Consider the following 12,160-nt stretch of genomic DNA (forward strand, 5'->3'; position numbering starts at 1 on the left):
CTGCTGCAAATAAGAGCTTTAGGAGCAACCCCACACCCCAACCCAGTGGCATTTTGTTGGACTTGACGTGCAGTGAACTTGCATCAAACAAACCATATATCTGTAGTATTGCTCTAATCATCTGTAGTAAGGGATTGACCGATGTTAATTTCTATTTGCAGAATTGAAGGGACATGTTTTATTCATTTTATATGATTTGGAGGTTTACTAGCTGGATTATTAGATTACTCTTTTTATTAATTGACTTGTTCAGTAATTCATTATGAAATTTTCCATACTCTATGATCCAAGCTTGCAGCACAAAGATTGTATATTCAAACAGGCAAAAGTAAGTTTTATATCTTACCGGGAAAAAATGTGTATCATATTGGAAAGAAAAAGGATTCTGTGAGCGAGCGCTTTTATGCCAATTAGATTTCAGTTTAGATGCACTCTAATGGATCCAAAACCCTAATAGGTGGAAGTTATCAACTGCAGTCTACAAAGGCCCATTTCAAGCTGTTTCCATTCATGAGAAAAAATGGGAAGAAAGAGAGGCAAACAACAACCAACCACCACAAAGATTAACTGCAGAATCCATGCAGGAAGCCAGTTTTGGTGGCACTAATGTCTTATTGAGGAACTGTTCATGCAGTCCAAACAAATTCCATAACCTATTTTCCATAGATCAATTGTTCTCCAACTTGATTGAGCCCTCTGAATCAATGTTGCCCTGATCATCATCACTTGGAAGTCAATAAGTTGTACTGAGGGAAACAAAGCTTGGCGTGAAGAGAAATGGTTCACTCATTAGTGGAACACTCAAATTCTTGTGTGTGAAACAGATCTTCCTTGTCAAATATTTCTGTTTTGAATGGAACGAAGCAAAACTTACGTAGCGCCCCCATCTTCGAAGCTTCAGTAGCAAAGTTCCATCGCCGAGCAAAACATAAAGCCTACCATATGCCTGATGATAAGAAATATCATCATAGGAAGAACATTGTTCCAAAGAGAACCCCATATCCTTGCTGCCCACAAGTCTCCATATCTTTGATATCACCACACCAAAGTACATTTGGCTTTGACCATAATTCTCAATGGCTATAGCGAAAGAACCATTGATGTTTATTAATTGTAATAATTCATATCTTGTTTCAAGTGGAGGCCAAGGGAAGTCTAAAATGCAGAACTTTTCCCTGCAAATATCAAATGCAAGAATGAATTCATCACCTCTCCTGAACTCAACTCCTTCCCTTTTGATTATCCAATATAGGAACCCATTCAAGAACAGCTCTGTCGGGTAATTGCCAAACCATCCTCCTCCGTTGGTCACTGGAATATCTAAATTTCTCCATGACCTTTCACCCAAAGTGATGATCTCACCGGCCAATTTTCCTTCATTGTACCAAAATCTGATCACTTTATACTTTTTGGCTGAATGATCATAGCCAAAACCAATCCTAGGAGCTGTTCTAGGACCAAAGGAAATGAACCCATCTGCAAGATTTGATTCAGGCAGACGCAAGCTCTCCCCTGTAATTGGATTACAGATGAAGATCGAATCAAAATTTTGCTCTGGAGCCATACAAACCAATCCATTGCAAGAACCAACAAGATCAAGCCTATTATCCAGCAAATACTCCACTTGAATTTCTCTACCCCTCCAATCACCTTCTTCAATCCCATCTACCAAAAACAAGCTCCTCCTCCTATCCAAGAATCCTGTGGCTAGTGCAATGATGACAGGAGATGGTGGTATGTGTATCAATCTCCTCAGGTGCAACTCAATGAATTCAGGGTCTCGTATCAATTTGTTCCAGAGCTTACATACACTCCTTAGTCGAATGAGAGTATCGACAGGAAGTCTTGAAAAGATGTTGAAGATGATGTCAAGATGCAAATCTGCCAGTTTGGTATTTCCTCCATTGATACAATCACTCCCCATCCTCCTTTGCTTGCTTGAGTTAAAAACCTTCTCCCTCTTCCTCTTCCTCTTCAGACTCAACCCGAATTCCAAAGTCACGAGGACAAGAGGATGGAAAAGAATCAATAAATTAAGATGCAAATTAATGTTTGGGTTTTTAGATTATGAAACTAAGGAGAAACCAGACAACTGGAATGGATTCACGGATAAAAATATAAAGGACAGTGGATAAAAAAGAGAGGAAATGAGTAGTAAATTAGGCAGAAAACAGAATTTCACTAGAACATGTTGGTGAGATGGCCATCTGGCCTCATCATGGAACCACAGTAATGGTCACTCGGTTATGGATGGAATAATTTCAGGAGTAATTGCAGGGCGGTTCTGCTGATCGGAAAAGATCCGTTGTTCAACCGATCTTTTGACTCTATCTCTATAAAAGAGTAAATAGTAAAGTTGGAAAGATACCATACGCATATGATCAGTCAGTTGGAGCCCTAAATCCTTGAAACCCTCTATCTTCTTCATCTTTTGTATGCCATACGCATATGATCAATCAGTTGGAGCCCTAAATCCTTGAAACCCTCTATCTTCTTCATCTTTTATTCTTGAAAAACCCTACACTGGTATCAGAGCTGAGGTCGAGATCCAAAGCACCACCAATAGCTAAAGCTTGGCGATCAGAGCCGATTGGAGACCAGTTACCCTCATCGAACTAATTATCTTGCATCTGATGTCAGACGGCACGGTTCTCGTCTCAGGCGAGCTGCGGCGATTACAACACTCTCAACTACCTGATTTTCTGGGGATCGAGCTGCCCGCCGGTGGCTGAACTTGAAGTTTCTTCCTCTCACCCATCTTGATTAGAGCCGTGAGAGCGAGAAGCACCGGTGTCGAGCATTCCGACACCGCCGACCCTATTGTTGAGAGGCTTTTTCCAATACCATCGATCGTTGAGAAGTTTTCAAAGGGATCACCTCTGTTGCAGGCCCCACAACCCCTTATAATATTTTTATATATTACTAGTTGCTACCGAAAGGTAAGTGAAACTCCACCATTTCAAGATATTGAACTTGTTTTTTATATTCATCCTCACATCACCAACTGCTTTATTACTTTAGAGTTAAATATTTCTTGTCCTTATATGTGAGGATTTTAGTTGTTTATATCATACTAGCTGAATTGGTTTAAACAATATTAGTCTATTTATTATTTTAAAACAAAGGTCATATCATGCTAGCTGAATTGGTTTAAAAATATTAGTTTGTTTATTATTTTAAAACAAATGTTCATTGTCCCTAATATATGCCATATTAATTAAATAGATTTATAAATTGATTAATTAAGTATATCCTATTGATGTTTACATTTTTTTTTTTTTTTTTTTTTTTTTTTTTTTTTTTTTTTTTTTTTTTTACTGTCAGCACTATATTAGACTTAGATTGATATGCTAGCATGTTATGCGAACCCCATAAGAATCAATATTCGACATTTGAAATATAATAATAGAACCCTCTTCTTTACTGAACATTTATTTTTAATCTGGAATTTTATTTTAATTATATAATACTTGGCCATCCATATCATTATTTACAAAAGTTCTTATGTTTAACAAATTGCATTTTTGAACCAAACCGACTGCCATCATAATAAATTATTAAAATGATAAAAGACTTAGTAAATAAATATATTAGTATTGATATTTATTCTTTTGGCTTGTTTGAAGCCATAGAGAATCTGAATTTAACACCGAAAGAAGTGTTGAATTCGTATTAAGATAATAATAATAGTAATAAACTAAATAAATAAATGAATAAGAAAAAAGGGAGGAAAAACCTATATGTAAGAACATATAATTAGAATAGAGAATTAAACTTGTTCATTATTCATTTTTCAGAACATCATCATGGCTGTAAAACCTTTGTCACATGAAATCAATAACCTTGAGAGACTGAATGGGTCGACCTATGAAACCTAGAACATGAAAATCACACATGTGTTGATATATGAGAAGATGGACCATGTTCTAGAACCAAGACCCGTGGTGGGGATGATGCTACCCTAGCAGAGATTAAAGTTGCAGAAAAATGGGCTAAAGATGACAAAAGAGCCCGAAGCATGATCCTCTTGAAGATGGAAGACCATCTGATGAAGGTGTTTAATAAACACACAACCACCAAATTTGTAATGGAAGCTGTGAAGGCCAAGTATGATATAAAAACTAAAACCCACACTCAGCTACTAACTCACAGATATAATAGTTGTAGAATGATTGAGGGTGAGGATGTTATAGATCATGTCAACAAAATGCTAGTTTTGGCTCAAGACTTGGCTGATATTGGATCAGAAGTGTCAAATAACTACCAAGTATCCACCATCATTAAAAGTTTGCCCCCTTCTTGGGCAATGGCACAAACTGCACTGAGATTCCTGAGAGACAATCTCACTATTGATAAACTTCCCCAACAACTACAATATTATCAGCAATGCATGATGACAAAGTCCATGGGTGAATTATATATAACCCAGTCCAACCCAACTCCGCTAGAGATTGACCAAGTGGAATCATTGGCACATCAACACCAATTTCGTCCCAATGCCAACAAGCTCCGCCCCAACAATAACCAGAATAAGTTCAAGGGGAAAATGAAATCCAAGAATTTTCATAGGTGCCACCTGGAGCATGTTATGAATGTAGAAAATTCGGTAATTTTAGGGCTTCCTGCCCTAAGAAAAAGAACAAAGGAAATACTCCACATACACCACCACCAAACACTCAACGGAAAGAGTTTATTGGCATAGTTGAGTGCAATTTATGTGGAGAACAATATGAGGGGTACTGGATCGATTTAGGTGCGACATGTCACATTGCAAAGATCACAAGAGGATAACAGGACATGAAGACTCTTGCACCTGGTGACCATAAGATCTTCATGGGCAACAACTCGTACAGTGAAGTTCGAGGAGTTGTAGACTATGTGCTTGACCTCGGGAAGGCTAATTTTCGTCTAAAGGATGTAATTTATGCCCCCGACATGTGTCGGAATTTGATTTCTATACCAACTCTTGTTAAGAAGGGCCTTGAAGTGCGCTTCATTGGCACTGAGGTCACCATTGGAAATCATGGTCGATCTTTTGCTTCAAGATGATTTGTCCCTGAGCAGGACTTGTTCTTACTTTCCACTGTTGAAAATGTAACCTCTAATATTATTAATGAAAATGCATCTGGATCATTAGTTTATATTGATTGTGTAAATCTTGTTGAATCGTATATGTGGCATATGAGACTAGGACACCCTGGAATTAAGAAAATGCAACAAATAATAAAATTGGGTTGAGTTTCTAAGTTGTCTAAAGTAGAATATGATGAATGCGAACATTGTCTTTTTGGTAAAATGACCAGGAAACTCTTTCCAATGGGAATGAGAGCAAATGAACTTCTTGGAGTGATACACTGACATCTGTGGACCACTCAATGTGAGTACCAATAGTGGTAAAACTTATTTTATCACATTCATAGATGATTTATCTAAGTATAGATATATTTACTTGCTTAGTAGGGAATCTGAAGCATTTAAATGTTTTAGATGCTATAGAACTAAAGTACAAAATCAATTGGAAAAGAATATTGAGGTTCTAAGAACCGATCGTGGTGGAAAGTATAATTCCAAAGAGTTTAAAAATTATGAACATGGAATCATTAAACAAAAGACAATGTCTTTCACATTACAACAGAATTGTGTAGCTAAAAGACGGAATAGAACACTACTTAATGTAGTGCGTTGCATGTTATCACATTCTTCTCTCTCTAAGGAATTCTGGGGAGAGGCCATTCTCACAGCAAATTAGATCCTGAACAGAATTCCTAACAAATCTGTTGAGACTACTCCCTACGAAATGTGGACAGGTAGGAAACCAAATTTAGAAAATCTAAGGAAGTGGGGATCAGTAGCCTATGTACTAATACCTGATCCATATAGGAACAAGTTAGATTATAGGACGATCAAATGCAAGTTCATAGGATATCCTGAAAAATCAAAAGGATATAGGTTCCATCACCCTGAAAAATGGGTAATTGAGAGTCGTGATGAGGAATTTCTAAGAAACTAGAAGAAGAACCATAACAGGAGGATGTAGAACCCTTGCATGTCATTGACGATGACTATGATTTTGACCCTCAAGAGGAACTAGGAATTTTTTATTAAGGAATCCAAGTTTCTGAAGATCAAGATGATCATCAGAGACATGACCAGAAACCTAGGATAAGTGGGAGTAAATGAACTAGAGCACCCCTAACTTATTTAAATGACTATTACCTTTATCTATGTGAGTCATTTTGTCATACAGTTGACACAAATGTGGAAGAAGTAGTTGATCCCGTAATGAAGCGATGAAATCATAAGAATCAGATGAATGGTGGAATGCCATGCAGGAGAATATTAATTCTATCACAAAGAATCAAGTGTGGGAACTTAGTGACCTACCAAAGGGTAGAAATGCCGTAGGTTGCAAGTGGGTACTTTAGAAAAAATATAAAGTGGATGGGTCTGTTGATAAATTTAAGGCCCGTTTAGTCGTAAAAAGATATACACAAAAAAGAGGAATCGACTACCAGGAAACATATTCATCAGTAGCGAAATTTGTCTCTATTAGATTAATATTGGCACTTATCGCATATTTAGACTTAGATTATTCCAGATGGATGTGAAAACCACCTTTCTCAATGGCGAGTTGGAAGAAACTATATATATGTAACAACCTGAAGGTTTTCAGGTTGTGGGACAGGAAGATAAAGTATGTAGACTTAAAAAGTCTCTGCACGAACTAAAACATTCCTCACGTCAGTGGTACCTAGTATTCCACAAAACGGTCCTTAAGTTAAGATTCGTGGCAAACAAATTGGACAACTATGTATATATTTTGAAGAGTGAGAGTAGTTTTACTATTCTTTCCTTATATGTTGATGACATACTGTTGGCTGGAAATGACTTGGACATGCTAAACAAAACCAAGTATGAACTTAGTAACAGATTTGAAATGAAGGATATGGGGGAAGCAACCTATAGTCTAGGAATTCAAATCATTAGAGATCGAACACAACGTAGATTGTGTTTGAGTCAGGAAAAATACTTGAACTCTATGTTGAAAAGATTCGAGATGCAGAATTGCAATCTCTTTTCAACTCCAATAGTATTGGAAAAGACTTTATCAAAAAGTCAATGTCCTCAAGAAGGACAGGAAAAGTTGAATGTACCTTATGCTCAAGCAGTAGGTAGTTTGATATACGCAATGTTGTGTACATGATCGAATTTGGCCTATCCAATCGGTTTAGTAAGTAGATACCAAAGTAATCCTGGCTCTGCCCATTGGGAGCTGTGAAAAGAATTATGAAATATATTAAAGGAACTAAACACTTGAAATTGTGTTTTCAAGCAGAAAAGCTTGAGGTTATTGGATATTCCGATGCTGACTTTAGAGATGACAAAGATGATTATAAGTCCACCTCTGGTCATGTGCTCATATATGGAGGAGCAGTTTCTTGGGGTAGCAAGAAACAAGGGTGTGTTGCTAGACACACACAGGAAGCTGAGTATGTTGCTTATAGTATGGCAAATACTCATGCAGTCTGGATAAGACGGTTTTTAAATGAGTATGGGCTGGATCTTGTAGATGGACCAGTGGAAATATTCTGTGATAATCAAGCAGCTATAAGCTTGATACACAGTAGTGCAAATAGCTTAAGGGGAAAACATGTAGAAATACAGTACCACTATATTCGAGATATAGTAGAAAAAGGTCAAATTAAAATAACCTATATACCTACGAGCGATATGGTAGCCGATCCCCTCACAAAGGGAGTTCGTTCAGAAGCATACTTTAAGCATGTAAATTTAATGAGACTTAGAACAGTCTAAGTCTGGAATAGGAACTGAATGTTCCTCATCATGACAATGTTTTATTGTTATTGGAAATGGAAATGGAAATGTCATGATAGATGTTCCTAGAAATTAGGACCCTAAATAGAATTTTCATTAAGGCAGTTCTTGGAAATGAGAATGGAAAATGTGAATTCAGCAAGAATGGCCAAGTGGTAGATGTTGGTGAGATGGCCATCTGGCCTCATCATGGAACCACAGTAACGGTCACTCCGTTACAGAAGGAGTAATTTCAGGAGTAATTGCAGGGGCGATTCCGCTGATCGGAAAAGTGTAAATAGTAAAATTGACTCTATCTCTATAAAAGAGTAAATAGTAAAGTTGAAAAGATACCCTCTATCTTCTTCATCTTTTGTTCTTGAAAAACCCTAAAGAATAGAGATGGGGTTGAAAAAGGTGATTGAAGGCTGGAATGCATCCTTGCAGAACTAGGAACAAGAACTAAGCCAGCAAGAGGAGGGAGCTGAGAGCTCAAAACGCAGGGGACACCAGCAAGATATGAAAGATTGGGTTTGGTTACAATTTAAAGGAAACACTAAACAGAATCCAAAATTGAATAAGGACATATACTTTTTTATTGGTAAGAGAATAAGCACATATACAAAATCCTAATTGAGGAGGATAGGAAGTCCACAATGCTCAAGAACGGAGGAGAGAGAATATGAGGAAAAAGGGCTCAAAAATGGATTTGGGTTTATCAAATTACCTATCAAATCTTTTGTTTTAGTAATTTACTCAAAAACGAGAGATTGGTATTTCAAAATTGGAGAAATATTTTGTGTCCTGGAGCGTGGTCCATTTTCAAGCCGTTTTGATGCATGAAAGGGAGAGAGAGAGAGAGGGGGGGGGGGGGCAAGCAACGACAAATAACCACCATGATCAACTGCAGAATCCATGCAGGAAGCTATATACTTTTGGTGGCACTCATGTCTTATGAGGCAAGCTTCATGCAGTCCAAACAAATTCCAGAACCTATTATCCATAAATCAATTGGGTCTCCAGCTAAATTGAACCCTCTGAATCCATGCTGCCCTGATCATCATCATCGCAATTTTATTTTTGGTGGGTACGCATTTGACAATTCCTGAATCATGATTCCTGCATAAGAACAACCTGTTCCAGAAGGATCAGAAGAGAAGTTGGAACGTTAATCTGCTTAAATGGGTCTTTCTTTGGGTAGCCAAATCCAGGGCGGGCACTTCCAACGAAACCTTTTATCTCAAGGCGTAGCTATAGCCTTGGAAAGTCAGCATTCCTTTTACGCCTGCTGAAAAACAAGAATCTGTTGTTAGAGCACTTGCAACTCAAGCAGCAACGATGGTGAAAGCGATGAGAGTTTATGAGCTCGGCGGACCAGAGGCAATCTCTCTCTCTCTCTCTCTCGTTTACAGTCTTAATATGTTTTAAGATAACAATTTCTACACACAGATGAATTTCGTAGCATATGTGATTTGATGAACTGTATATCAAGACAGTTCCTCGTGAGCCCATCTTTAAATCCCATTTTTATATTCGGGGGATCTTGCCTATTTCACCGTTTTGGCATTAGTAGTCTATCATATCCTTGATGTCCATGCTTCTGAGTTCTGAATTTCTAATCTATTTCAAGTGGGTTACTGTTGGAGCAATTCATTTTATTCTGGAAGCTCATGTAAACTACCAAAATTCAGCATTTTGGCTGTGGACTTTCTCATATGATTTTCTAGACTAATTTATCAAAACTACATTTCAATTTAGTTATAAACTTTGATCATTTTTTCAAGGATTCTTCAATGTTCTGACTTCTGAATCGCATACTCTTCTTCTTCCTCATCTGGAATTTACCTTTGAAAATTAAAAAAATTAGTTTAGAGAAGTTTACTTATTACATAGTTGAATGGTTGTAGGTCCTGAAGTGGGAGGATGTAGAAATTGGAGAGCCAAAAGAGGGTGAGATCCGTGTGAAGAACAAGGCAATAGGACTCAACTTCATTGATGTGTATTGCCGGAAAGGAGATTTCAAACTTTCACCAGTGCCCTTCACTCCAGGTTTGCTTCTACTTCTAGTTAATTGTTGACAAGAAATGCATTTGAAATTTGAAATCCCACTTCATATGGTACCCCACTATCAAGTTTTAGAAATTCCTTCTTCACTTGCATTAGTCTTCCTATCATTTTGTTAAGTCTAAAATTGTATGGTATTCAGTTCTCTATTGGCACAATTTAAGTGGGTTTACAAATAATCATTTGACAGTTCCACTTGGGAGATTTTGTAGGAAAGGAGGGAGTATGATCCTGAGATTTCTTATTGCTGAAACATGGGCAATACTTCGATTTATTTTTACTCATTTATAGTATGTGATATGATATTTGGACATCCAAAATATCTCTTTATCTTCTTATTGTTAAAAAAAATGTTATGGGATCCTTTTGGATGGTGTGCTTGGCTGCCTTGTATGTGTTTGATTTGTTGAATCACTCAGGGAAGATTCTCCAATGTCATATGCTTGACCTGGCCAAACACCCCAACCCACATTTTTTCCCTGTTAGAGTTGGCATAGTGAAGGGACTGAAAAAAAAAAAAGGGGAAAGAAGGAAAGGCTGTACATCGAACTAAGATACCGTGCAATCACTTGGTGACTCCTTCTGGGTTGAGGACCTTCATTTTGTCTTGACTTGCCCATTCAGTAGACGACCTAGTTTTGAGATAGTTTTGAGATCGCTTCATATAATGTCATCTGCCTCATTGCCGACCCTGTTTAAGATGGACTGAAATGAATACTTAACGAACATCAGTTAGATGTATATTTGAGAACGTTTGAAATTAAAATAATCCTAAAGAACCATTTGGATAAGAAGTACAAGTGGAAAAAATTTGGAAGAATTTAACACATTCAAAAATTCTTAATTTTTCTTTTGGCGACCGTCCAAATCTTCAGCTCTCGAAGGAGATTCCTCAAGTTTGAGTGTATCTAATCCTGTCAATCCTTTTGACACTTTGTTAGTCAGGTGATACCAATTTGTTCAGAAATGTTCTAATGCAGGTATGGAGGCAATTGGAGTAGTGACAGCTGTTGGCTCTGGATTAACTGAAATGAAAGTTGGGGATGTTGTTGCTTATGCTGGTTTACCAATGGGCTCATACAGTGAAGAACAGATCCTTCCTGCCAATGTAGCGGTGCCTGTTCCACCTTCAATAGACCCCATTGTTGCAGCATCTATCATGCTTAAGGGTATGACGGCTCAGTTCCTTGTCCGTCGGTGTTTCAAGGTAATTAGTTCTGTTCATATGCAGATTTTTCTGGTGAACTTTAAATTCCATATTAGATTTTAATCCCTCTCATGATTGTGAAACAAATGCAACAAACGCATCATGGTTTGATCCTATGTTTTCGGATGGAAGCTAAAAATTCAGTGGGTCCTTAGATTTTTCACATAATTTCATATTGCACAAATGAATGCACAACACTAATATGCATACACCAGAACTTAGAGATAATGTCATAGAACATGATAATGTAACCTCTCATTGACAAATCAAATTAATGTGACTCCTTCACCACCACCCCCCCCCCAAAAAAAAAAAATAAAAATAAAAAGACCCTCAACAGTTTTTGACTTATTTTTATTTTTATATATTTTGATAATAAGACTGATTCTACTGGTAATGCAGGTTGAATCTGGACACAAGGTCCTTATTCATGCAGCAGCTGGGGGAGTTGGTTCTCTACTGTGCCAATGGGCTAACTTACTGGGTGCCACTGTTATTGGAACTGTGTCAACTGAAGAAAAGGCAGCTCAAGCCAAGGAAGATGGATGTCACCATGTCATAAATTACAAAAAGGAGGATTTTGTTGAAGCTGTCAAGAAGATAACACCAGAAGGAGTTCATGTTGTCTATGATTCTGTGGGGAAAGATACATTCAAGGTATCTGCTATCTTGTTACTTTCCTCTCTATTTGAATTAATAAGGTTCTATTTGTTTCCAGGTAGAAGCTATGCAAAGGGAAATCATAAAGTGTTAAAAAAAAATTTCTTTTGACTGATTTACCTGGAAATCTTATGCTTGCATTATTGTTCCTTTTTTTCTTTTTGGGTTGGGGGGGGGGGGTGGAGGCCTGAGTAACTAAGCAAAGGATTCTTGGATAAAACTGCTCCCACTCCCTCTTCTTGAAAACTATAACTATATACTCCTAATTCTATATGGTTAGCATGTGGCAGACTTGGATTGGAAAAAAATGGGTTAATGTGATAGAAACTGGTCAAAGCTGAGTTTAAAGTTTCAAAAAATTACATGACTGCCATTAGTTCTATTTATTTTGAACAAACTTTTTTTTTTTTGGGG

At 37.3% G+C, this 12,160-nt stretch overlaps 2 protein-coding genes across 2 annotated transcripts in view; one reads left to right on the forward strand and one right to left on the reverse strand.

Annotated features, from left to right (window-relative positions):
- Nucleotides 1-475: 475 nt before the first annotated feature.
- Nucleotides 476-2,820, reverse strand: LOC122086390 (F-box protein CPR1-like). The gene is made up of 2 exons (XM_042655172.1): nucleotides 2,369-2,820; nucleotides 476-1,972 (listed from the first exon to the last, which is right to left on the reverse strand). Exons 1-2 carry the CDS (start codon nucleotides 2,426-2,428, stop codon nucleotides 734-736), a joined length of 1,299 nt encoding a protein of 432 aa, XP_042511106.1. The 5' UTR covers nucleotides 2,429-2,820; the 3' UTR covers nucleotides 476-733.
- Nucleotides 2,634-12,160, forward strand: part of LOC122086812 (2-haloacrylate reductase-like) — a 12,540-nt gene continuing 3,013 nt past the window's right edge. Inside the window, exons 1-5 of the mRNA XM_042655765.1 lie at nucleotides 2,634-2,671; nucleotides 2,768-2,939; nucleotides 9,723-9,864; nucleotides 10,860-11,086; nucleotides 11,489-11,743. Coding sequence (XP_042511699.1) covers nucleotides 2,634-2,671; nucleotides 2,768-2,939; nucleotides 9,723-9,864; nucleotides 10,860-11,086; nucleotides 11,489-11,743 — 834 coding nt within the window. The remainder of the gene's footprint in view (nucleotides 2,672-2,767; nucleotides 2,940-9,722; nucleotides 9,865-10,859; nucleotides 11,087-11,488; nucleotides 11,744-12,160) is intronic.

Source organism: Macadamia integrifolia, chromosome 8 (genome assembly GCF_013358625.1).
Source record: "Macadamia integrifolia cultivar HAES 741 chromosome 8, SCU_Mint_v3, whole genome shotgun sequence".
Taxonomy (NCBI): Eukaryota; Viridiplantae; Streptophyta; class Magnoliopsida; order Proteales; family Proteaceae; genus Macadamia; species Macadamia integrifolia.